Source organism: Podarcis vaucheri, assembly GCF_965113315.1.
Source record: "Podarcis vaucheri genome assembly, chromosome: 1".
Taxonomy (NCBI): domain Eukaryota; kingdom Metazoa; phylum Chordata; class Lepidosauria; order Squamata; family Lacertidae; genus Podarcis; species Podarcis vaucheri.
In genome coordinates, this window is record NC_138759.1 from 29,926,201 (window position 1) to 29,953,557 (window position 27,357).

Below are 27,357 nucleotides of genomic sequence, written 5' to 3' on the forward strand. Positions count from 1 at the left end.
TAGAGGGATTCATCTGGTATACTACTGACCAAGAAAATGCTGAAACAAAAGCAGGTGCAGCAGAGCTTAATGGGCTGGATCCAGAGTTCCAGTGAGTGGAATTCTGCTTGGGGGACACTTTCTCTGGAGGAATGGCAGAGGAAACTTTCACCAGTTCTGAGGGAGGCAGTTTTAGTCAAATCCTCCTCCCCCCATACTTCCTGAGAATCTGCTCTGTGGAGTTGAGGTACCCTCTGGAACATGCTGTAATAAGCAAGGGGCTGCAGCGGGACGCAGGGACTTGCCTCCTTTACTGGATCTCAGTTCCTGGCATTTGATCCATCCTTTCCCCTGTGCAAACTATTCTTCAGCCAAGGGCAAAGAAAATTCATCAAGTGATGCGTTCAGATGGGACAATGAGATGAACTTTACTTGTTGACATTCTGCTTCTTACAGGGCTGTGAAGAAGCAGAGGGGTTCCGACAGTGGTGAGGAAAACTAAACCTGAGTTCCCAGGCCTAACCCCTCACCTGGTTCACACATGCAAGTAAAACCACTTGACTATTTTTCATTTGACACCTGAGAGCTCATTGGGTAAACTGACTCCACTGAACAGCAACAATGCTAGCGTGAAGTTCAATGGGCCAAGGCCCAATAACAAGCTCGTTTTTTTGGGGGGGGGTTCAGGAATGTTCCCCTCAAAAAAGAGGTGAACCTGATTAAAATTGTATTAAAATCCAAACTGAGGGATACTTCAGAGTTTACCCCTCCTTTGAAGAGGTGCCCCACATGAAAAACTCCACCCCACAAGGGACCCTCTTTAGCTAAGTCTGCTTCACAAGGGGATGCCTTTTGTCCCCCAGCCCAGGAAAAGCCATAGCTCGATGATAGAATATATGCCAGGTTCCAGGTTCAGGCCCCAGCATCTCCAGGTATGGCTGTGAACAATTTCCTTCCTGAAGCTGCTAGTCACTGTACTGAATACTAAACTGGATGGGTGAAGGCTCTGACACAATATAAGACAGCTCCCTATGTTCCAGTGTTCCTCGAGGGCATCACTTCAAAGCAACCTCATAGCAAAGCAACAAAAATGGGAAACATGTTGTCCTGCTGTGCTTGAAAACATCAGCCTTTTGCATGTAAGTGCCTGGGAAACACGACTGGTTTCACTTTAAGCCTCTCTTTGTATGGCTATCTAGCTTGCATCCTTCTTTTCATATAGGCAACAGGCTGGCCTGAGTGGCATCAGCAGGATGGGAGTGGTTCAGGATATTAACACACCAGGGGCAGGGGGAAGATACAAACCCAGAGCTTCTTTCAGGATTTGAGCTGCTGTGTAACAAGCCTCAAGAACACCTGCAGGCAATGGCAGTGCTACCATCTTACAAACACAGTGCCTGTGAGTGATTTCATCTAAGGAGATGGGCTATGACAGCAGCAAAAAAAAGGAGGCTCCAGGCTTACAGGAGAAGCAGCTTTTGGATTTTACCCTCTTGCCGCTTTTTGCAAACAACACACCTATTTCTCTTTTATGGGGGAACACTTTGTTTGATTGAACTCAAAGCAGGTATTCTCTGGCTGGATTCTATTGACATGAGCATTTTCTCCATGGCTCCTCTACTAGGGAGTTAACTGCCACATTCATACACACTGGCACCAATGACCAAGAGGAAGCAGTGTCCAAAGATAAGCTAAATGAGACTCCACCTCAGATTCATCCCACTAGAACAGCTTTCCTTCTAGTACCTTGTGAGTTATAATTTCACAACTCAATGGGATTTAAGGGAGGATTATGTGAGGTGGACTAGGGAGTAAAGATGGCATAAGCTCATATGAACTACAAGCAACCTGTTTATGGATCATTCATCCTAATTTGCTTGTGCAAAGCTTATGCAGAGGTTGAACTATGTTAGGTGAGTTTACAGGGCAGCAGTTGAAGAAGGAGAGGTTGAACTATGTGAGTTTGCAGGGCAGCAGTTGAAGAAGGAGCAAAAAGGGTTTTCTTGTGTGTGTGTGTTTCTTTGTGGCTGATTAGCTGTTTTCCCTGTGTAAAGGTCAGAGGGGGCAGGGTTTCTGTTGAGGCAGGGGATTAGCTGTGGGAAGAGCTTATCAGAGTTTGCAGGGCAGTGGCGCGCGCCTAGCGGTGGGCGCAGTTATATCCATCTTTTAGATTTAGGGGAGCTAGTCTCAAATGTTTGTTGGGGGAAACCTAGGTTTTTTGTGGTTTTTTTTGGTGGGGGAAGTTATTTGTCCTGTCTTCAAGCTTTTTATGATGGAGGACCTCTGTAGCCACCCCCAACGACACGATCTCAAGATGGAAGGGGAGGAAACAGCTGCAGTCGCCTGCGATTCCTGCGCAATGTTTGCCATCTTGCCAAAGGTTGCAGGCAGCTTTACCTGCAGCAATTGCATGTTGATTGCCCTCTTAAAAGACAAAGTCCAGCAACTGGAGGAATGTGTAGCTACGCTCCAAAGAATTAGAGAGCTGGAGCTCTTCTTGGAAGCAACAGAGCACACCGTCTCCACCAAGGAGGAGACAGGGGACTCCCCTGAGAAGGAGTCTAGTTCACCAACACAGGAGCCAGATATATGGAGAAACGTGACTCAAAGAAGTAGGAGGCCCAGGGTTCACTCTGATTGCTTAGAAATACACAATCGCTTTGAGGTCCTCTCCCCTAGCATGGAAGACGAAGAGCAGACTCCATTTGAGGATCTCTCCCTCATTACAGTCGATCAGGTATATGAAGACGAGCAGCAAAGTCAGTCCTCAGGGAATGTGCAGGCGACCTTGGAACGGACAGCTCACGGAAGAACCCCGACCAAACCCAAGAGGAGGCGTGTAGTGGTGATAGGGGATTCCCTACTGAGGGGAACAGAAGCAGTGATCTGTGGGCCTGACAAGATGTCTCGGGAAGTGTGCTGTCTCCCCGGGGCTAAGATCCAAGATGTAACTGAACAACTGCAAGGAATCATAAAACCCACTGACAAATACCCCTTCCTCTTGGTTCATGTGGGAACCAACGACACTGCAAGCAATAGCCTCCAGAAGATCAAAAGAGACTACGAGGCTCTCGGCAGGAAATTGAAGCAACTAAATGCACAAATTGTCATCTCATCTGTCCTCCCAGTTGAACGACGTGGCCCAGGGAGAGAGGGGAAAATAGTGGAAGTGAACAGCTGGCTTCGCAAATGGTGTAAACAGGAACGGTTTGGATTCTTAGATCACGGACTGCAGTTTCTTGAAGATGGACTTCTGGCAAGTGATGGGCTGCACCTCACAACGGTTGGGAGAAATGTTTTTGCCAAAAATCTCAGAAACCTCATCAGGAGGGCTTTAAACTGACTAATGTGGGGGAGGGAGACAGTGCTCCTGAAGGTAGGAGTCTATCAATTAATGAAGATGATCATCCAAATGTCATAGACCAAATGGAGCAAACAGCACGCGGACCTAGTGGTGGGAGGAAAAAATCCTTAAATAAGAGACACGGGGGAATGATTAATGGACTTCAATGTCTGTACACTAATGCGCAAAGCATGGGAAATAAACAAGATGAGCTTGAGCTCTTGGTACAGCAAACTAAATATGACATAATAGGCATCACTGAAACCTGGTGGGATAAGTCCCACGATTGGAATGTAATAATGGGGGGATACAATCTATTTCAGAGAAACAGACCAGACAAGAAAGGAGGAGGAGTGGCGTTATATGTCAGGGATGTGTATACCTGTGAAGAGATCCAAGATTTAGATCCTCAAAGCCAAAGTGAGAGCATTTGGGTCAAAATTAAGGGAGAGAAGAATAACAGAGACCTCATTGTGGGAGTTTACTATAGATCCCCAAGCCAAACGGAGGACATAGATGATGCCTTCCTGGAACAGATGGCCAAGCATGCAAAAGGAAGGGAGATAGTAGTAATGGGGGACTTCAATTACCCGGATATTTGTTGGACATCAAACTCAGCCAAGAGCATAAGGTCAAACAGATTCCTCACTGGCCTTGCAGACAACTTCATTGTCCAGAAAGTGGGAGAAGCAACAAGAGGAACAGCCATTTTAGATCTGGTCCTAACCAATGTTGATGACCTGGTTAGTGGGGTAGAAGTGGAAGGATCATTAGGCACGAGTGATCATGCTCTTCTGAAGTTTACTATACAGCGGAAAGGAGCAGCCAAGCATACTAGGACTCAATTTCTTGACTTTAAGAAAGCCGACTTCACAAAACTTAGGGAAGTGCTGGGTGAGATCCCATGGACAGTAATACTAAAAGGCAAGGGAGTTCATGATGGCTGGGAGTTTGTTAAGAGGGAGATAGTAAAAGCACAACATCAGGCAATACCAATGAGACGGAAACATGGAAGGTGCCTAAAGAAGCCAGGGTTGCTCTCTAAAGAACTTTTAACTGAGTTAAGATTAAAAAAGGATGTGTACAAAAAAATGGAAAAGGGGGGAAACCACCAAAGAGGAATTCAAACAAATAGCCAGCACGTGTAGACACAAAGTCAGAAAAGCTAAAGCACAGAATGAACTCAGGCTTGCTAGAGAGGTTAAAAGCAACAAAAAAGGCTTTTATGGGTATGTTCGTAGCAAAAGGAAGAACAAAGAAACAGTGGGGTCACTCAGAGGAGAAGATGGTGAAATGCAAACAGGGGACACAGAAAGGGCTGAACTCCTCAATGCCTTCTTTGCCTCAGTCTTCTCCGATAAAGAAAACAATGCCCGACCTGAAGAATTTGGAGCAAATGATTCAGCAGAGGAAACACAGCCCAGAATAACTAAGGAGATAGTACAAGAATACTTGGCTAGTTTAGATGTATTCAAGTCTCCAGGGCCAGATGAACTGCATCCAAGAGTATTAAAAGAACTGACAGATGTGATCTCAGAACCACTGGCAGTCATCTTTGAGAATTCCTGGAGAACAGGCGAAGTCCCGGCAGACTGGAGGAGGGCAAATGTTGTCCCTATTTTCAAAAAGGGGAAAAGAGAGGACCCAAATAATTACCGCCCAGTCAGTCTGACATCAATACCAGGGAAGATTCTGGAGCAGATCAGCAAACAGTCTGTGAGCACCTAGAAAGGAATGCTGTGATCACCAATAGTCAGCATGGATTTCTGAAAAATAGGTCATGTCAGACTAACCTGATCTCGTTTTTTGACAGAATTACAAGCCTGGTAGATGAAGGGAACGCAGTGGATGTAGCCTACCTTGATTTCAGCAAGGCATTTGACAAGGTGCCCCATGATATTCTTGTAAAGAAGCTGGTAAAATGCGGTCTTGACTATGCTACCACTCAGTGGATTTGTAACTGGCTGGCCGACCGAACCCAAAGGGTGCTCATCAATGGTTCCTCTTCATCCTGGAGAAGAGTGACTAGTGGGGTGCCACAGGGTTCTGTCTTGGGCCCGGTCTTATTCAACATCTTTATCAACGACTTGGATGATGGACTCAAGGGCATCCTGATCAAATTTGCAGATGACACCAAACTGGGAGGGGTGGCTAACACCCCAGAGGACAGGATCACACCTCAAAACGACCTTGACAGATTAGAGAACTGGGCCAAAACAAACAAGATGAATTTTAACAGGGAGAAATGTAAAGTATTGCACTTGGGCAAAAAAAATGAGAGGCACAAATACAAGATGGGTGACACCTGGCTTGAGAGCAGTACATGTGAAAAGGATCTAGGAGTCTTGGTTGACCACAAACTTGACATGAGCCAACAGTGTGACGCGGCAGCTAAAAAAGCCAATGCAATTCTGGGCTGCATCAATAGGAGTATAGCATCTAGATCAAGGGAAGTAATAGTGCCACTGTATTCTGCTCTGGTCAGACCACACCTGGAGTACTGTGTCCAGTTCTGGGCACCACAATTCAAGAAGGACACTGACAAACTGGAACGTGTCCAGAGGAGGGCAACCAAAATGGTCAAAGGCCTGGAAACGATGCCTTATGAGGAACGGCTAAGGGAGCTGGGCATGTTTAGCCTGGAGAAGAGGAGGTTAAGGGGTGATATGATAGCCATGTTCAAATATATAAAAGGATGTCACATAGAGGAGGGAGAAAGGTTGTTTTCTGCTGCTCCAGAGAAGCGGACACGGAGCAATGGATCCAAACTACAAGAAAGAAGATTCCACCTAAACATTAGGAAGAACTTCCTGACAGTAAGAGCTGTTCGACCGTGGAATTTGCTGCCAAGGAGTGTGGTGGAGTCTCCTACTTTGGAGGTCTTTAAGCAGAGGCTTGACAACCATATGTCAGGAGTGCTTTGATGGTGTTTCCTGCTTGGCAGGGGGTTGGACTCGATGGCCCTTGTGGTCTCTTCCAACTCTATGATTCTATGATTCTATGATTCTATTCTAGGTCTCTATTGAGCTTTTGTTCTGATTTAAGTGTATCTGTTATGCTAGGAAAACATAGCACTTTAATACACCAACTCTGCAAACTTAAAATTAAATCCACATGGCCTTTATTTTATTTAAGGAGCTGGATGCATAATTTAATTAAGTAGTAGCAACTATTGTCAGCTGGTTCACCTCAACTAAATTCTTCTCAGAGAAAACCCATTGAAATAAGTCAGGCTTCCTCAAACTCGGCCCTCCAGATGTTTTGAGACTACAACTCCCATCATCCTTGACCAATGGTCCTCTTAGCTAGGGATCATGGGAGTTGTAGGCCAAAAACATCTGGAGGGCTGAGTTTGAGGAAGCCTGAAACAGGTGAAACTAAATGAGGGCTCATCCACACCACCCATTGTCCTGTGATTTCTTCTGAGGAATCTAGGCACAGGTCCTGCAGCTTTCCCTAGCAAAAACCCACCATTTACCACTGAATTGGAACAAATGGCCAATCCACAGAAAACTCAATTCTTGTTTGCTCTGGTTCAGCAGTAAACAGTGGGAAATAAACAGTGGGTTTTCATTCCCCCCCCCCCGGTCCCAGGGGCTACAAGATGGGTCAGAGCCACCTTTCTAATGCTGGAGCCTTTTAACTTCCAACAGGAAATACAAACTGGCTGAGCTTTATTTAGTTACAGCCTGTTTGATGGACAGAAGTTGAGCTTCTGGATCATTGTGCTCGCTTCACCTCTTTGGCATTCCCCGAGGAAGTTTCACATGAGGACTAGAGAGCAGTCTTGTGGAGAATTCTTCTTCTGCTATTTCTGTTCCTCGCTGATGTCATAATTCCCCTGCCTATGACACTAGAATCTTGGCCATGGCAAGGGGGATGTCACAGGGAATGAGGATTATGGAGGAGAAAGCAAGAGGAGCCCACCAGGGCTTTAGATGCCAAAGAAGTCTGTTTTCATGCACATGACCCTTCAAGTAACAGCCGAGGGCAGAAGCAATGGAGATAGGATACATAATTTATGTGCACAGGGAATGAGAATTGGCACTGAGTAACATCTTTCTCAAGCTCTCCACAAGGTGTCATATGCTTCATTTCTATTCATGGCATTTCTGGTGCCATTTAACAAGATCCTGCCTGCTTAATAAAGCTTTAAAATCTTAACGCTTAATTGTGCAATCACCGGTATAGATTTCAGATGAGTCTGTTTATAGGTTTTAATTTATGAAAAGAGTGTTTGGTTGTTATCATTTAAATCCATCCAACCAATCTCTCTCCCCCACCTCTGCCTCCAAATCTCTTTCTTTCTGTTTAAGGGGATTTTCTTTCACATTTTAGGAAAAATGAACTGGCTCTCTAGAAGCCCCCCCCCAACACAAATGAAGTAGAAAATAATAACCAGTGAAAGATTGTCAGCCTAGAATAACTGGCATTTACTGCACAGTTGTTGGTCTATACCGATTATCCCTACAAAAGTATGTGTGCTTGATAGGAGAAGTGACTCTGCGCATTAATTGGTATGTTATCAACACAAATCAGCAAATGAAACTTTTTCTATTACTCCCTCTCCTGGCCCAGAAAAGCCTCACCTATTCATTGTTACAGGTATAGGCTATTTTCAAAACTGCGCAAGAGGAAGGTAGCTTGTTCAGTGGATTGTTGTCTTTACCTTATCCCTCAGCAGCAGCACCCCCCAAAAAAAGCCTCTCCAAAAGGTGAAGCAGACCTGCATAGTGAGCTGTGTCTTCTAGGTGTGTTTAGGGGAAATTGTCTAAAAGAGGGCGGAGTTCCTCCACCTGATTTTGGCCTTTCCCCTCTGCCCCATGGCAGGCATGGATGACACAGTGCACAATATTTGGTCAGTACCCACCTTGATCTCTGAAGGGAGAAGCTTTTTGGGAGGCAGTGTGTGTTGAAAGGAGAGAGAAGGGTAAGGGAAAGATCCATTGCACAAACTCACTTTCCACTCTCATATCAATGGATGCAACCCTTTAAAAATATGGTGTCCCATGCACTTTCTAAAGATTGGGAAAATGTAAATAATAGGGATGGAGCATGCAGTGGTGGAGGAGGCCACTAGGGCGCCTAGGGCAGCAAACTCAGGGGTGGGGAGAGCTGCCCATAGGGGTGGGGTGCAGGGCCTTCAGAATCTACCTACCTCCTTCCACTCAGCCGCCCCACAGCTGGGGGGAGTGAGGCAGCGGGAGGAGCATTTGGGCAGCGCAGAGCCTGTTCATGTCCAAGCCACTGCGTCTATCCCAGGAGAGATGTGTGGCTCAGGCACGCTGCAGGCCCAGCAGTGAGTGCAGCCCGCCATTTTGTCACCCCCCTCAGTGGTGACACGCGGGGCGGTCCGTACCCACTACACACCCTCCCTCTGCCCCTGGGAACGTGACTCAGCATTCCATGAGTGGATTTGATTGTTATGCAATGTGAGGATAAGGAGGAAGGAAGCACAAGTGTCTTCCAACAGATAAGGAAAGTTAAGTTCATGCCTTTGGTTGACCAAAGATGCAAACATTGATGGACAGGGCCGAGGCAAACTAAAAGGTTTGGGGGTTTTAATTAACACTTACTATATAACTTAAAGCCCATTTTCTTTGTTGGAGGGGGGCATTTCTATAAAATGGGATGGAAATATTTATCTGTTCAGGAAACACTGCCCTTGCTCTTAACTGGCTTTGTTTGCCTTGAGTAAAATTAGCAGATACCCAGAACTTATTTGCTATATACGGTAATGCTGTGATCAGGGGCAGATTTTGGTAATCTTTCGTAATATGGTGCCCTATGTAAAGTCAAAAATTGGTGCACCCAAGTGTCACATAAATTTCTAATTATCTTTAAATGTTTTAATAGTTTTTTATTGATAATTTTATAGTTTCTTGTAAATCACTTAAGAGATTTTATTACAATCAAGTGATATATACATTTTGTTAAGAAATAAATAAATGTGACTGGTCCAAAAAAGTAGTGCCATAATTCAAAATCAGTGTTTTTTTGCCCTTGATGACATCATAACATACTCAGATCTGGGCAGCACACAGAACTGTGTTGTCAGCCAAAATGTGACTCCTGGCTGGTTGGACTCAAGAAGGAGAAAGAAGACCTAAAAGGAACACCCCTGTAAGGGAAGGTAATTCCAGATCCCAGTTGTATTTTTCAACATTCAAACTTGGTGGTTTGACTTCCAAATAAGCAAGAATAGAATGAGGCAGGTCATTATACAAGCTTATGAGCATATATCAAAATCAGGCTGTCCTCAGGTGGGTAGATGAGACTAAAGGTGTTTAGTTCAAAATGTCTAGTTATGACTCCCCAGATAAAACTTCAGATTTCTTCCTCTATTAAACAAAATGATACATACCTGCCTTTTTCTGCTCCCTTTCCCCTCACAACACTCAATAACAGTTTTGCATAGGCCATGCCTGTAAAAGGATGAGTAAGCTGGGATGCCCCTCCCACGGCAAAGTGAACCGCATAAAAGGGAATATGTCTGGATCTTATAATTGCAAGGAAAGCAAAGAGGGGAGTTAAGTGTGTGAGAAAAAGGAGATGTGTACAACACTCATCAGAAGTGGAAACGGAAGGAAGGAAGGAAGGAAGGAAGGAAGGAAGGAAGGAAGGAAGGAAGGAAGGAAGGAAGGAAGGTGATTAAAATGAGGAGTGTTAGAAAGGTATAGTGGGCAAGTCTTTCTCCACCAGACCTCCCCATCGTCCAGGTCACAGCAGCACAGAAAACAGCCCCTCAGATCTCAAGGGAGTTTCAAGTTTCCACGTGGACTCAGATATCCAAACCTATGCAGCAAAGATTGGTTTCCTGAAATTAAGGTACCTCTGCATGACACTGTCTGGCACTCAGAACAACTCAGAAGAAGAAGAAAAACATTTCCTCTATTTTATAGGAAAGAGGTGAGGGTCCTAAAACAGCCTAATGGAATTTGTAAATGCTCTGAAGGGCAGTGGCCTTGACAGCAGGTATTGTGTAGAGTTTTTGAATGTGAAGCCTATATAACAGCTCAGTCGTAACTGGCCAATTAGGTCAAGCTGCAACTCTGAGGACTACCTCATGCAATACTCATTTCAGACACAGAACATACACATCGGAAATAGCATATAGCCTGTGTGTAGATCATTATCTATGTCCATCACAAACAGATAAATCAATGCACGGACACAAGATGGGAAAATCTGGGAATCTGGCTAAATGTGGCTTCTTGGCACATGTCCTGAAACCAAATATGTATTTCTTGGAATCTGTTACTTTCATGCTAGCAGCATCACTCATCATGTCGGAACCAGGGAAATGAAAGGGATTCTTTTTTTCGACAGTCCTTTTCAACATCATGAGGGCTTTCTTGGCATCCCAATATCTCTCTCTTTTTCTCCATCATTTAGTAGGATTGTATTTTTTCTTGATTTTATTATCTTAACTCCCTGTCAACTGCTTTGACAAAGCAGTGTATAATTATTAGTAATAATAATAATTTTGTTGCATTTTATGATTATTATCCTGCTTCGTCTTTGGTTTAAAAATTATTTTAGCATATTAGATTTAATCACTTCCATCACTGCACCTCTTGGGTTTCATTATATTGCTATTTTTTGCTGTACATTCTCCCCCCCCCCCCCGCGAATCTTCCTGGAAAACTGTTAGTTGTCTAGACTTTTGTGTCATCTCTGTCAAGTCTTATAATATGATTAATCAAAATGGTAACTGGATAAGGTCAAGTATAATCTAAATTATGCCTTTTGGTTTCAATACATACACAAGAATCTTCACACTTGCCAGTCTTCATGTGTGTTTTGTTCTCCACAATCCCAAATAACTTTATCTAGAGAAAATATGTTTGATGCACCCCAGGAGAGTCTTAATGAAAATCTTAGGTGAACATGAAAAACCTGTCCTTCCCACCCTTATCCTTAAGTTTTTCCAAAACCCATTCCAACAGAAGAAACCCAGTTTTTGATTGTGCTTACCATCTCAGCACAGCAATTACTGAAGTTTTCTGGTGTTAGCATTTAAACGTCTTAGGAACAACTTTTGACTTCATTCATTAGCCACCAACATTAAATTACCTTCTTTACTTTGCTTTTCCTCTGATTTTAGTTAATGAAATCCATCTTGCCCAGCTCCAGTCTCCTGCAGTCCATTCTACTCTTCAACTTTGGACTTTCCTCCATCCACATCCTTCAGTGTCTTTGTTACCCAACACGCATTGATAACTGGTTTGTATGACATCACTAGATTCCTCTTTAAGAAGCTGGGCACAAACTTTTATTTCATCCAACGCTATTTCATCCAACGCAGACTTTGCCATCCTGCCACCCTCTCAGTATTTTGTACTACACCTCCCATCAGCTCCAGCCTGTCTGGGAGGTGTAGTTCAAAATGTCTGGAGGGCACCAGATTGTTGAAAGCTGTTCTAATGCATGGAACAGCACAAAGAGGTCACATTTCACCCACTTCTCTACAGTGTAGACTGGACTATAAACTTCTCAGTCCTCCAAAGGACTGATTCACATTTTTATTTCAGTAACCAGACATCCAGTGCCATGTTTTGTTATGTTAACCCCTTATTTCAGGAAATCAAGCTGTGCAGTTATGGATACTCTTAGAATGAGATACAGTCAAACCTCTTAAGCTACCCCAAACCATACCTAGACATTTCTCCCCCAAATCCTTGCCACCCCATTCTCCAACCTAGCAGGTTGTGGAATGCTTGCTGTACCCATTTGGCTTAGAGATGTGACTGCATCAAAGAATAATAATAATAATTAATAATAATAATAACAATAATAATAATAATTAAAAGGCTCTAAAGGTTACATTAAAAGGCATCTTTCAGTCCAAACTGGCAATGGAAACAAAAACCTTCTCTACCTTGCAGGTCAGCTTTGGTCAACTCAACTTTGTTAGCAAAAGAATGGAAAAAAGCGAAAACAATAAACCAGAGGTTAGTAAAATGGCAGATAAAACCGGGGTAACATCACTAAAAAGAAACAAACAAAAAACAACTGGAATAACCAGCACAGCCCTTACGCACACTTATGAGATTTGGGAGGGGTTACGCCACCAAAGACAACACACAGACACATCAGGAGAGAGGCAGCCATAAGGGCCTCAGTCCATCACTACCTGAACAACATCAATCCAAAACAGCAGACAACATAGCACAGACTAGGGAGGGGGGAGAGTAGACACATTTCTGAAGCACAGAACATCAGATGGAACATTAACAGCACATGATTCACCAATATTCATAAATCAAGCAGCAAACAATAGTGTTTCATTTCCTGCAAGGAGCCTCCCTATTCCCCAAGAAAAGCCTAGAGAATCAATAGGAATCAAATTAAGTCAATATGGCTGCCAGCGAACCAATCTGGGTATTTCCCTCTGTGATATGCACACCCAGAAAGACAAAAGACTCCTTCCTCAGATCACCTCTCCTCACTGGGTTTTATCACTATGGGTTTTTATTTCTTTGTATTTTAAAAGCAAGATAGACAGTCCAATGTAAATGGCAACGTTTTCTCCCTTGTAAGATAGCACAATCATCAATTGTGGAAGATGACTCCATCTATGGGCTCCTGCTTACGGAATCCACTGTGTTCTGGAGGAAGTGAACATGATGGCGGTCACTGAATATGCATGTGAATATTGCCCTGTCCACTTTCATATGTTCTGAATCCTACTCTGTTCCTAGATGGTAAAGTGGCAGCTGCCGCTAGGAAGATCTTTGCTCACCTGTCAGCTGTACCTTTTCCTGGGTGTAATGAGAAAGTTTATGATGTAGAGATGTTCCCTTAATATTAAGAAGTTGGTAGTTTCAAGGCTGCTAATGTGCCTGCCCATTATTGACATCAGATGACGCCATTCCCGCTGCCCCCCCCCTTCTGCAATTGAGCCTAAATGAAACCAGGCACAATTCAAAATGCTGGTAATCACGTTAAAATCTCTAAATAGTTTGGGCCCAGGAAACTAAAAGGACCACCTGTTCCAAGATGATCTTTCTTCTCATTGGGATTGATCTGCTGAGAGGACCTTGCTTGTACTGTAACTACAAAGGAATATTTCTCCCATGCCTTCCACCACTGTAACATTTAACACTTTTAACAGCCAATAGAGAGCAATCTTCATAATGCTTAAAAACTTGTTTCTTTGATGATATATGAAAACCTTGAAATGGCAATTACTTCTCCTTTGAAACTATTCTCTCTCCATCTCTTGACCAACACAATTAAGTATATTGATGCATATTATAAAGGGACTTATTGAAAATGAGAGAGAAATATAGCATTCCCCCCCACATCCATAACTTCTTCTTTTTCCATTTAGCCCAATGATCAAATCAGTGGTATAGTCAAAAATACATTCTCTTATGAGCCAAACGCAAGACCAACTGCTGAACAGATTAAGGCCTCTTAAATTTAAATTGCAAAACTGGGGGGGGGGGGTCCTCCATCCTCAAAAAGCCTTCTGTGCATTTTCACAAGATCTAGTCAACATGATTCCCTCCAGAGGTTGCTGGACTCCAACTCCCAACAGCCCCAGCCAATTTGACCAATGTGGACTAGCTTTGCCTCTCACCTCTCCTCAGCGATTGCCATTTCAGTCACCTTCCAACTGGTGAAAGATAAGGGGGACTTTTTGTATCCACAGAGACTTTGTGCATTTTAAAACCCCTGGAAAATTATGAATCTAACATGTGTAGGGAGCTTCCATGGATATGGAAAGCTCCCCTGCTTCAGAAAGTCACCTTGCATGAGTGGAGAGGATGAGAGAATACTGCAACACCACCATGATATACTGTATATCTTAGATAATATAGTGTTATCAATATCTGCATCCACACTTTACTATTCGGCACAATAATGGTGGTGTTCTGGAGAAAGTCAATGTTCTTTGTTGGGTTCTGATGATTGAGTAAAAAATGGGGGGTTGGTTTCTCATAGCTACCCTTTGTGACTCATGACTTTGTTGCTCTGAGAACAAATCATATCTCTGGGCAGGCTGTATTTGCCGAAGTACAGTTTGTGCGTTAAAGACTGGAGGGTGGTCACAATGGAGATGGTAGTGATGGTGGAATGGCAACAAATGATGGATGACATAAGAATGAAGTCATAAACAAGCAGCAGACATGGAGAGACTCTCTCTCTCTCTCTCTCTCTCTCTCTCACACACACACACACGTTACTCATTACAGAAAGTCTTAGTTCATTGCATTTTTTGTTCAGGATATCATCTAAAAGTGGCTTCATTCAATGCTACATTTGCTAGGGGATTATCAGCTGTTAAAACCAATGTCCATGGACTCAGTAAGTTGCACTTGACCCACCAGATCAACAGAGGAGGGCTGGGTGGGTGCTTTCTTGTTTATTTTGAAGGGAAGAGAGATCTCGTCTTCTAAGCTTTTCTTCTTCCATTTAAAGGTAATATTATTCTTGCCAGCAAGAAGATTGATTCCATTCCTTCCGAGGGCCCCAACTACAAATGTCAGCACAATCCATGCAAGGTGCTCATTTCTCTACAGAGCTGTTCTCAAAAGCCACAAAGTCCTGAACTCAAAAGATCCAGGTGGTAACTGGGTGGCTAGTTCTTTCTCGAATTTTAAGATCTTGCTTTCTCTTGTGTTGCTGAAGTATTCCAAATAGACATTTGAGGATGGTAGAAAGCTGGTAGATCAGTGACAGAGCACCTTCTTTGTAGGCAGATGGGTCCAGGTTCAACCCACAGCATCTTCAGGTAGGACTGGAAATGTCCCCTTGAGAGCCACTGCCAGTCAGTGCATTCAATACTGAGCCAGGTGAACGAGTGGTCTGACTTGGTATAAGGAAGATTCCAATGTTCTGCTGTAATTTGATTTCTAATTTCTCTGCTATTTGTCAATATGGGGACAATTGTGCCTGGTGGTGTCTGTACATTTTGTGAATTTTTAGTTGGGCAAAATAAAAATGTTTATTGAGCATCTTAACTCTGAAATAGTTAACTTGAACAAGCCAAATTTGTTAGCACCAAATTTGTTTCATGCCTTCCACAGAAACATATATGTGGCCTCTTCTCAGCGTATGTTTTGCATTGACAGGAAGATCTGGTTTTCCCAGCAGACATTTAGATTTTTGTTTGTTTGTTTTTAAGTAGCAATATCTGACTTGTGGCTTCCAATTATGTTGCTATTTTGTGCATTATTTATTGTTCTTATCCAGCTCCTTCAGACTTTCCTGTTAGCAACAGATATGGTTGTTGTCATTTCCTGCTGGTTTTCTATGTTGTGATAGGTTTTGGGGTTTTTTTGCATTTCACCTGTAGTGTTTTATTTTAGGAGTTGATGTTTTTATCTGGTTTTACTTATGTGAGATGCCTGGGGTCCATCTCAATGAAGAAAGTCAGGATCTAAGTTATTAAAATACTTATGATATACATAAATGAAATGGGTCCAGCTTCCTCTCTCTTGTTTCCAGATAAAATAGTGATTCCAGCAGCCTCTATGGCCCCAAATGAAGGGCTGCAACTCAATGGCAAAGCACCCACATTGCCTGGTCCCAGGTTCAATCCCCAAAATTTGCAGGTAGAGCTGGGAGACAGACTTCATTCTGAAACCTTGAAAAATGATTGCTAGTCAGTGTAGATGCTGCTTTTATGGGTGTGTTGACTCCCCTAAATCTCTGTGTCAAATGGGTGCTGAGTCTAACGGGCGTTGGAGTTTAATCAATGCTTGGTGCATTACGATGGGCTGCCAAGCACTGAATTTAGCAGTGTCATAGTATAAAGGTAAAGGTAAAGGTACCCCTGCCCGAACGGGCCAGTCTTGACAGACTCTGGGGTTTGTGCGCCCATCTCACATCTATAGGCCGGGGGCCAGCGCTGTCCGGAGACACTTCCGGGTCACGTGGCCAGCGTGACAAAGCTGCATCTGGCGAGCCAGCGCAGCACACGGAACGCCGTTTACCTTCCCGCTGGTAAGCGGTACCTATTTATCTACTTGCCCCCGGGGGTGCTTTCGAACTGCTAGGTTGGCAGGCGCTGGGACCGAGCAGCGGGAGCGCACCCCGCCGCGGGGATTTGAACCGCCGACCTTTCGATCGGCAAGCCCTAGGCGCTGAGGCTTTTACCCACAGCGCCACCCGCGTCCCCATGTCATAGTATAGGCCCAACCAGTTTTTCCCGTGTGCAGGAAGCTGCCTGGGAGAAGGTAGGCCATTAGCAGGGAACGAGAGATGGGCTATCAACAAAGGAAAGACTCTGAGCCAGCCAGAGAGTGGGAGAAGCCTCTTCCTGAGCTCTGAGATAGTAAACAGAGACAAAAGGAGAGCAGAAGGTTTAGGATTTTGAGGGCTCGGGGAAGTGTCCATCTGCTAAATGCAGTGAGCTGGGGAAGGGGTGTTGGAGCACAATGTGGGCTCCCAGCCATGAGAGAAACAGGACCCTCTTGGAGCGGGATAATTTGATCCCCTCCCTTGTAGGTTCAGGTTGTATATATATCATAAAGGCACCACAGTCTCTGCTGTGCATCATTCACAAAAGGAAACACAGACCTTGGAAGAGTGTGTTTGAAATCCCTGGAATCTCATACCATTTGGCTTGGACACTAATGGGCTGGATGAATTCTGCATAAGGCAGGTTCCTATGTTCCTACAATAAACTGCTGGTCAAGCAATCTTCTTTGCTATAACCGCTTCTGCTAATATGGTGTGCCTGTTGTGACCAAGTCATTTTCTTATGCGGCTGAGAGTGCTCAGGTTTTTATATAACTAATGCCAAGAATGTTATGATTTGATACAGCCTTTCTGCCTTAAATGCCACTCGTGACGATTATGTCATCCCACAGCTGAATACCTAAGGGCTGTGTGATAACCACCAGCTAAGGCTTGGATTCCTCACAGCTGGATGCAACAAAGCCCTTGGCTTTGCTAAAATACCTTTACAGGAGCATCTGAGCTGCCTGCAAAGCACTGATCAAACATTTAACAGGATAAGGAAGTAGCTGCCAAAAGCTTCTGTGTCAACTGCTGAAAAAAAGGCATTGTACAATGAATTCAAATCCAAAGGACCATCCACAAACTCAGTTCTTCCTTAATTTATATCTCAAATTTTCAGCTAAAGATTTAAACCCAGGTTGGGCTATGCACAACATTCCTCTAAAATGTCCTTTCCCCCCATAGCACTGGATCTGACAATTTATGCATTAGGTGGTGATTTTTCCTCATCTATGCTGTCACCTTCACTAGCTATTCTCTTTATTCTTTAAGATTCAGTGTAATATTACTGAGCAGAGCTTAAAAGACACAAGGAGCAATCCAATACGGAACCAGATCAATGGTCCATATATATATATATATATATATATATATATATATATATATATGCAGGTTTTGGTGTCTTCGGGTGTCTTCCCGTGTAAGAGTCGGGGTGTCTGGGCGACGTTTCGACGAGGTCTCACTCGTACATTCCTGTACCCGTGAAAATCTACGAAAGCATATATATATATATATATACACACTGGAACGCTCTGTTCCAGTAACAAGAAGCCGAAAGCACCAGCCTGAAGATGACGAGTGAGACCTCGTCGAAACGTCGCACAGACACCCCGACTCTTACACGGGAAGACACCCGAAGACACCAAAACCTGCATACACACTCCATATATATATACTCCAGGTATTTTGGCCATGCTGGCTGAGACTGATGGAAGGTGTAGTCCAAAACATCAGATTGGGGCAGGATGATCCGTGCTGACTAGTGAGGGTCCAAGGCAAAGGTCTTTCCCAAAGTTGCTGCTTGAAACTTTTGAATTGAAGTTGTCACTGACTGAACCTGAGACCTCATATACCGTATTTTTCGCACTATTGGACGCACCGGTCCATAGGACGCACCTAGATTGGGGGGGGGGAATAAAGGCAAAAAACAATTTATTCCCCCCCCCCCGCCAGGCGCGGGGCTGGGGCGGGGGAAGCCCGAGCTTCCCCCTCCCCCAGAACGGGACCCAGAGCCATGCCGAAGCTGCGCGCAGCTTTGGCATCGCTCTGGGAGCTTGCGGGGCTGGGGGAGGAGGAAGCCCTCCGCCAGCCTTCTAACCAAGTCGGGGGACAGCGCAAAAGGCGCGCTGCGCCCCTGCCGCTATCTCCCGAGTTTGCGGGGCTGGCGATGGGGAGGAGCAGGCTTCTCCCCCCGCCAGCCTTCTAACCAAGTCGGGGGACAGCGGGAAGGGCGCGCTGCGCCCCTGCCGCTGTCTCCCGAGTTTGCGGGGCTGGCGACAGGGAGGAGCAGGCTTCTCCCCCCGCCAGCCTTCTAACCAAGTCGGGGGACAGCGGGAAGGGCGCGCTGCGCCCCTGCCGCTGTCTCCCGAGTTTGCGGGGCTGGCGACAGGGAGGAGCAGGCTTCTCCCCCCGCCAGCCTTCTAACCAAGTCGGGGGACAGCGGGAAGGGCGCGCTGCGCCCCTGCCGCTGTCTCCCGAGTTTGCGGGGCTGGTGACAGGGAGGAGCAGGCTTATCCCCCCGCCAGCCTTCTAACCAAGTCGGGGGACAGCGGGAAGGGTGCGCTGCGCCCCTGCCACTGTCTCCCGAGTTTGCGGGGCTGGCGACGGGGAGGAGCAGGCTTCTCCCCCCGCCAGCCTTCTAACCAAGTCGGGGGACAGCGGGAAGGGCGCGCTGCGCCCCTGCCGCTGTCTCCCGAGTTTGCAGGGCTGGCGACAGGGAGGAGCAGGCTTCTCCCCCCGCCAGCCTTCTAGCCAAGTCGGGGGACAGCGGGAAGGGCGCGCTGCGCCTCTCCCGCTGTCTCCCGAGTTTGCGGGGCTGGTGACAGGAAGGAGCAGGCTTCTCCCCCCGCCAGCCTTCTAACCAAGTCGGGGGACAGCGGGAAGGGCGCGCTGCGCCTCTCCCGCTGTCTCCCGAGTTTGCGGGGCTGGCGATGGGGAGGAGCAGGCTTCTCCCCCCACCAGCCTTCTAGCCAAGTCGGGGGACAGCGGGAAGGGCGCGCTGCGCCCCTGCCGCTGTCTCCCGAGTTTGCGGGGCTGGCGACAGGGAGGAGCAGGCTTCTCCCCCCGCCAGCCTTCTAGCCAAGTCGGGGGACAGCGGGAAGGGCGCGCTGCGCCCCTGCCGCTGTCTCCCGAGTTTGTGGGGCTGGCGACGGGGAGGAGCAGGCTTCTCCCCCCGCCAGCCTTCTAACCAAGTCGGGGGACAGCGGGAAGGGCGCGCTGCGCCCCTGCTGCTGTCTCCCGAGTTTGCGGGGCTGGCAACGGGGAGGAGCAGGCTTCTCCCCCCGCCAGCCTTCTAACCAAGTCGGGGGACAGCGGGAAGGGCGCGCTGCGCCCCTGCCGCTGTCTCCCGAGTTTGCGGGGCTGGCGACGGGGAGGAGCAGGCTCCCCCCCCGCCAACCTTCTAACCAAGTCGGGGGACAGCGGGAAGGGCGCGCTGCGCCTCTCCCGCTGTCCCCCGAGCTTGTGGGACTGGCGGTGGGACTCTCCTGAAGCCTGGAGAGCGAGAGGGGTCTGTGCGCACCGACCCCTCTCGCTCTCCAGGCTTCAGCGAAAGCCTGCATTCGCACCATAGGACGCACACACATTTCCCCTTCATTTTTGGAGGGGAAAAAGTGCGTCCTATAGTGCGAAAAATACGGTATGTAAAAACAAGCATTCCACCTCTGAGCTATGAACTTTGACCTGTGCTTGTCTTTTTAAATATGGTTAACATCAATTAAAAAGGAAATTGGGCAACCAGGAGGATATCTGAAATCCTCCCAGTGCCAGAAAGTTAAGTAATCAGTCTTCCATAAAATTATATATATTTAAGAATATTAAACGCTCATTGTGAGCAGCCAGAAACTATTCTAAGACTCTTACGGGGACCCATCTCTCAAAAGAAAATGTTGTGAGCCACTAAAAGGATTGTTTAAAAAGCCTAAGTGCAAAAGGGGGCCTCTTCTGAACATAAAAGCAATGTTCAACATCACATGAATGGCCATGATTATATTTCCCTTTCTTTCTCCTCCCACCAGCACGTCCCTGAGTCCCCATGTGCCCTTAGGGGTCTCCCAACACTCTAGAAACTGCAGTGGGGGAGAAGAGAGGGAAACTCAAGTTATGCTAGCGGAAGTCCATTGTGTAAGTGGACTGACACCACCGGATGTCACCCAAAGTGTATTTTCTTTTTTCTGAGGACTCAGCAATGGCAGCAATGTTCTATTTCTCTTGTTTGATACTGAGAGATTGTCTCCTACCTGCCTTCTTCACAAGCCTTTGTCTGTTCAAGGACAAGTGTTTTCACAAAAACCTTATCACCCAGATTTCTCTTTCTATACCATTCTATATCAAAACATGGCACAAAAAGACACTGTCTCAAAGCAGTATGTCATTTATTACAAAATCATGTAAAATTTGAGAGACTGCTGGTGGGGAACACAGTTAACCTGGCCATGGGATCCACAGACTCTCAGAAAGGCCAGTGGGAGATTACCCAAAACATACAGGAACAGACCAGTAAAATAATGGTGAGACACAGAAAAAGTATAATTTGGCACTCTATAGAATATGAAAGGCAACTGTGTGCTGTACGGCAACTTGTGGAGTCCAATGCAGGGTTGAAGAACTTTTGATTATACCAGATTATAAAATCTTGGCATGCAGAGAGCTTTAAATGGGTAGGAAAAACTGAATAATCAGGGAAGTAATGTTCAAGACCTCTCTTCTTTTACTCCCTGTCATTGCTCTCTTTGACCAACTCACAGTGCAGAAGCATTTCCAGCTGTCTCCCTGTAATAGACACAATGTCTGAATTGGTCCCAGGGATGTGATGTAAAAGAGAACTTGGTCTCAAAGAGTGATGATGTCTTTGCTAAGGAGGTTATCAAAAGCTTGATGCTCAGGTGCAGATCTGGACTGTGGCATATGACTATACCCATGCAGTTAATCAGAGCTGGAGTGGTGGCAGTAGGGGCCAGCATGGGAGGGTCGAGCCACCCTTCAGAAACCAGCTTCACTGCAGATTACCTGTGCAACAGTGGAGCAGGACAGCGGGAAGGTTGGGGTTCTGCAGACAGACTGGTGGGAGCATGGATTGGATTGGTTCTGCTGGTGTGCCTCCACAGTACTGACTTCAGCACTGCCTTGAGCAAGTACCGCCCAGGTAAGCTGCAGCAATGTCGTGTCAGGAGGACAGCTCCACCCCAGCACACCTGCTGCTACTTCATGATGGGAAATAATGTGTGTTGTGTGACCTCAATTTCTATGTGGATTGCTTTTGTGTTGGGCACCTCCTAAATGTTTGTGCGTCTTCCATTCTGGAGATACACACAACATGAATGTCAGGGGACTGCCATCGGATCAGGAGAGGGAGGCAGGGGGATACAGAGAGCCTCCGATGCTTCTGAGGAACAGCCCCTCGTACAGCAGTGGGGAAAGCCACACCTCCAGTGGAGCAGAGGGGGAAGGGGGCAGCCAAGCGAGGGGAGGGCTTGAAGATGCTACTGAGAGCCCAAGCATCTCACCTAGCCCGGCTGGACGTGAGGCAGACACGCCGTTTCCGTCACCCAGCTTGCGCAGAGGGGTGAAAAGTAAGGAGGGGAGGTGGAGATTTGGGGTGTCTAAGTTCTTATGTTGGGGGAGAAACCGGAAGGGGTCACTCCCAGAATCTGCAAGTGACTAAGACGGACATGAACTTTGTGGTTCTGCACTGTAAATAGTTTGCACCAATAAAACCTGTAAAAGACAGATCAGAGTACTTCCTGCCTGGTTACTCACAAGCAACCACCACCAGCACCTGACAGTACCCAAAAAGGAATGCTACATTACAACATGGAGTGTTTCACAGTCACCTCTCATTTCTTTTGCACACCCAGGCTGGTTACAATCATGGAGGCTGAATGTGGATGGCGATGGAGGAGGAATGTCACAACGAGCATCTATGGAGGAAATATGTGGTGGCGATGCAAAGAGCAGCATGGAGGTAGGGAAGGCTGTGTGAGAAGGAATGGCATTTTAGGTAGGCTGTACCTTCACATCCACGCTCAATCTGCCCGCTGCGGTGAAGAGCATCGTTAATAAGATCTGGCAGGCGTCCGTTCAAGTCCACCGATGCCAGGCAGCCTTGAAACCCATCGCGAGATGCTACCAACTTGGGGAGGTTGCTGTACATTCCTTGAACCAGGCCAGCAATGTAAAGATCACCTGGAGGGAACCAAGCAACAGGACAGAGGAAAAGGTTAAGGCAAACAGTGGAGTTATGGGGTTGCATCCAATGCGTTCTGCTCACTCAAGGGGACTTCCTCTCACACTCCTCTCCCCACATGAACAGGAGACTGTGGGGGAAGAGAAAGGGGAAGGGGATGCCTGTTTTGCAAGTGGAACAGCAGCACAGACTATAACCCACAGTGTGCCCAGCACTTAGGATGCATTCAGACCTGGGGAATATTGTGTTTGTTTTCCTGATTATAATGCTATAACAGTGTCCCATTACTGAATGTTCTTTTCACACGGCAATGTCTGCTGCTTTGTGGAACTGTGACTTTTTGACCAATACACCACCGTGTTGCACCAAATTGCTCCCAAGGATATATCACCTCTTCCATTAACAAGCCCTCTTGGATCCACTTGTTGAGATTTGTGGTTTCCCTGCCAAAGCAGCTTTGTGTGTGAGACCAGGAGAGGCAGCCGAGTGCAGGCTCCCCAAGCACCTTTCATAACATTGAAACAAGAACTCTGGGCATGTCAACTTCAGCACCTTTGGCCCTGGAAAGTGTTTCTTCTTAGGTTTCCTAACCGAACAGCAAAACACGCACAAGTGAAAAGATAGAGGGAAGAGCTGCCCACAGAAGAACAGCCGGCTGATTTGATTTTCTTCTCAGTAGTGGTGCCTGCCCTGTGGAACGCTCTCCCATCAGATGTCAAGGCAATAAGCAACTATCTTACTTTAAAAAGACATCTGAAGGCAGCCCTGTTTAAGGAAGTTTTTACTGTTTAATGCTGTATTGTGTTTTAATATTCGGTTGGGAGCCGCCCAGAGTGGCTGGGGAAACCCAGCCAGATGGGCGGGGTATAAATAAAATCATTAGTAGCAGTAGTAGTAGTAGTAGTAGTAGTACAAATGACTGTCTGTTATAGAAATAGGGAGCTATTTTACTCAACGTATAAGTCTAGGAAGGAAAATGCAAAATATAAATCAAGACAACTTTCAACATATACCCAAATTTATGTACACTAAATTCAACTGTAACAGTTTTAGCCATATCTATATGGCCTGAAAGACCCACTGGAGGAGAGGACACACATTGGTGAGGGGGGGGGACTCATGACAGAGAGACTCATGAAAGCCTAGCCCAGTGGAAAAGTTCTAAGGTTCTTATATGTGTTCATTTTAAAAGACTGAGGCTTGGGTTTTGAAAACAACTCATCACATGTAAAAACTCTTCTTGAATTAGAGCATTTCAGACTGCAAATGGGAGATCACACAATTCACTGCTCTCCCATATAAAATCTGCCTTACAACTAGATGCCAGAGTAAAGGGGGTTTGCCCACCATTCTGTTTCATCCATTAGCATTTAGGAATGGAAGAATCCATTTTAAATGGATTTATACACAGAATATGGTAGTTCCAACCTGTTTGTGTTTTGTCCCTACTGAACTGCCTCTTGTATCAATGAATTCAAGTTACAATAAAGGAGATTTATGTGCTGGTTACTTTGGGTAATGTCAGGGAACTGACATCGGAGGAAAGGGAAGTGGTAAGGCTCCCAGAGACTGGGAGAGAGTCAACAGCCAAAGCAGGGACCAGCAGGGGGAGCGCGGGGTCTCTGGAGGAGGATCTCAGTAATGCTGAGAGAGACGCAGCAGCCCAGGCAGGAAGCAGCAGGGGAGAGAAAGGGGTGAGAGACACTTCGAGCGAAAATAGCGGGGAGGTGTCAGAAGCAACTGCAGGGAGACCCATGCTGCGCCGGAAGCTGCCACGTCGTGAGTCCAGGAGACGTGTTTCCGTTAAGGAACTTCTTTGCTGGAAGCGCTTCCGCAGACAGCCACTGTCAGACTCTACTAGTGACTAGAGCAGACATGTCTGAGGAGCTCTGTCACACACAGAGGTTTGTGGGGTCGCACAAACTCTGAAGGGGCACAATTTTAAGCACAAGCAGCTAACCATCCCTTGACAGGTAACCTGGAGTGTATATGTACATTATATTGTACATATAATGTGTACAATATATGGTAACTGTTTGTAGTTTTAGCGGAACACAAAAAACCTTGCTTCTCATTTAGATCAAGAAATGAGATGAAAATTAGAAGAAGAAAAAATCCATGTGGATAAACTCAAAAACGATTCTTTTCAGAAAACTGCATACCTACTAGTACTGTATGTGTAGAGCGCTGTGTGGTATGAAATTGTGTGTGTGTGTGTGTTCTTGAGGAATTTCTTCTTTGAGAATTCCAGTAGGAACTAACCTAGTCTGCACCTCTTGGACCAATATGCAGATAAGAATTTAGCTGCCCTCCAAGTTTCACAGTGCGCAAGGCAAGGTTCGGATGCGGTTCTCATCTCAAAAAAAACCTTATCAAAATACATTGATAAGAAATGAATATGCAAAGTACTGTCCATTCCAAATAGCACCTGACTTTTAAATGTGGGAGGTCTCTCCAAGACCTACCACCTAATTTGTTTTTGACTGGAATTGCCAAGGATTAAACCTAGTGCAAAATGGTGCATCATGAATACAAAGAATGTATTTTACCTGATCTGGTAAGATCCAGTTACTTACCCTTAAGGTCAAGGTTTTTGGCACCATTGATGACCTGAGTAACAACCCTGGTGTCCACTTTTAGGCTGTGGGTGTTGCTGTTGTCTCGGGAGATGACTACATTGTGCCACTGGTTGTCATTCAAAGGCCGGTCACTATTGCCTTTGATGACATTAGGTCCATTCCCAAGGTCAAACACGTAGTGTATATACCTGCAAATGACACAAGTACCTACTCAGAAGAAAGCCCAGAATGAAAATGAATTAATGGCTAAGACACAAAAAAGATTCAAAACATCTGCAACAGTCTGCTCTAATTTTCTAACCCAAATTCCAGATGGTCTTAATGAGTTGTCCATGGTCAAAGAGCAGAATAAGAAGCTTCATCAGAACAGGTCATATTTTATCCAACTTACCTTCCCAGGAGAAAGAAGAATATGAATTTATAGTCATTGTGACGGCACAATTGCCTACATGGATTGACCAACCTACTCCCAGAGACAACATAATATCTTACTTACCCCTTGACCAGCTCAACTGCAATGAAATCATTTCCATCACCACTGTTGAAAAGGATGAAGCCATCAGCAGAGGTTGTCTTGAACTGGAAGAAGAGGTGCATGGAGGTGTAGGCCTGCAAAGTTGCCAAGCTCAAGTAGCTGCTCTTGGTCTTGAAGGTGACAGGGTCCGCAATGATGTTGCGCAGCCCAAAGCGGGCTTTCAGTTCACAGTAATCAATGTCACCATTCTTGCACAAGTCAATGTAGAGAAGGCCATTGAACATGAGGCTCTGGAGGTGGCCAATGAAGCTGGAGGGAATGACAGAGATATAACGCTTCTCTGTCATTATCCCAGTCTCAATATTGTGGAATTCCAAACGGGTGTGGTCACCAACCATAGTACCTGAGGATCAGAAAACAGTAAATAAAGCTGAAAAAAAAGTTCTGCAGCTAATAGGACTGGTAACACGAGGCCTGCCTCCAAGTATTACTCTTGTTTAAGATTTCCAATACTAATGACCATTTTCTGCTCCCGCCTCTGTACTATGGAATGTCCTTCCCTTTTCCATACATGAAGCAGCCACCATCAGTTGCTTCAGGCATCTTGAAATGATATATATTTTTTCTCAAGGTTTTCCCTAACACATAAGATCAGACCTGGCTTTATGTGTTTCAACTCCCTGAATTTGTGTTTAATGTGGTTTTTTTATGCTTCCATGTGCTCTTATATTACTGCTTTATTAGTTTTATGAGGTATTTTTGCTTTAATCATATTCTTTGTTTTGTACTGCACACCACTTAAGAGATTTTAAAGAAATTATTAGATGCTATATAAATACTTTTAAAGGGGAGGAAATAAGTTATAATGTAGTGTGCATGTTACTGCTGCCAATGATCTTCTTTCCCTTTACTCTTGGTCGGGAAAAAGTTTTGCAAACTGGATGAAAGACCTGAGTACTGGGTTGCCTATTCCACATAGCCCAAACAGGGTTAGAAATAAGTCTCCAAGGGCTTGTTATAGAGATAACCTCAATGAAAGCCTGGGCAAGCTTAAAAGTGCAATGGCATTTCATCAGCACTCCATAGATCTATCACCTGCTGTAACTACCAGAACCAGAAAGCCACTATTTTTAATAAGCATAAAAAAATCAAGTTTACAAATTAAAATGTTTTGTGTGGTGAATGGCCCAATCTATAATGTGCTCCTGCATTTACATTAACCTCCACAAATATCCAACAATACTCCTTTAATCCTTTAGAAATGACATGTCCTTAATGACAGCTCAGCCAATTCTTGAAATTTGCATCGGAAAAACCTTTGTCTGTTTTGCCATCACAGTCCACTATTTATTACTTGAGCTGAAGTGCTACACTGTATGCTGTGTGATGTTATCACGCTTTTAAAAACAGCATACCTTAACTCCCAATAATATATAGTAATAATAGAAGCCCATGGCATTGTATGGGAAGGCTAATACCTGTGTTCCACAGGAAAGTCTAGCATCACTTCGTTCCTTCCTGGTTCTTATTATTGTTGAACCAAGGTTTGGCTTAGTGTACCATCTGATCAAGGACTCAAGGCTGGAAGTTTTTGCTCTGCTAAGTGTGCCTGCTTTACAGATTGGGCTCATAATGGTCTGGTTCAGTTAGCTTGACCAGCGCAGAACTTGAATGGGTGGTTGGGTGTTTCTTTCTCTTTAAGGCATGTCTCCCAACTACAACTGAGAGACTGAACTCGGGACTGTAAAGGACATTTTTCAGCTGCCAAACTGTTGCTTGCTGGGCAAACATTGAGCTACTAAGAGATATGGAATACGAGACT

General features: G+C 45.5%; 1 protein-coding gene and 1 long non-coding RNA gene across 29 annotated transcripts in view; one reads left to right on the forward strand and one right to left on the reverse strand.

The window, feature by feature from the left end:
• Positions 1–27,357, reverse strand: part of NRXN3 (neurexin 3) — a 1,220,542-nt gene that overhangs the window by 659,084 nt on the left and 534,101 nt on the right. For 17 of the 27 annotated variants that reach the window (XM_082232019.1, XM_082232034.1, XM_082232010.1 and 14 more), the window contains 4 exons: positions 25,557–25,938; positions 25,058–25,248; positions 22,307–22,480; positions 12,204–12,230 (listed from right to left, as the gene is read on the reverse strand). In XM_082232019.1, the coding sequence (XP_082088145.1) occupies positions 12,204–12,230; positions 22,307–22,480; positions 25,058–25,248; positions 25,557–25,938 (774 nt within the window). The remainder of the gene's footprint in view (positions 1–12,203; positions 12,231–22,306; positions 22,481–25,057; positions 25,249–25,556; positions 25,939–27,357) is intronic. The other 10 variants (XM_082232025.1, XM_082232006.1, XM_082232011.1 and 7 more) reach the window with 1 other exon arrangement.
• LOC309538757 lies at positions 7,176–20,998 on the forward strand. Of its 2 annotated transcripts, XR_014222326.1 has the most exons (5): positions 7,206–7,299; positions 7,661–7,839; positions 12,211–12,276; positions 12,866–12,973; positions 20,314–20,998. It is a non-coding gene; the product is annotated as an uncharacterized lncRNA (long non-coding RNA). The 2 variants fall into 2 exon arrangements; XR_014222325.1 differs by lacking the exon at positions 7,661–7,839 and having other exon boundaries at positions 7,176–7,299.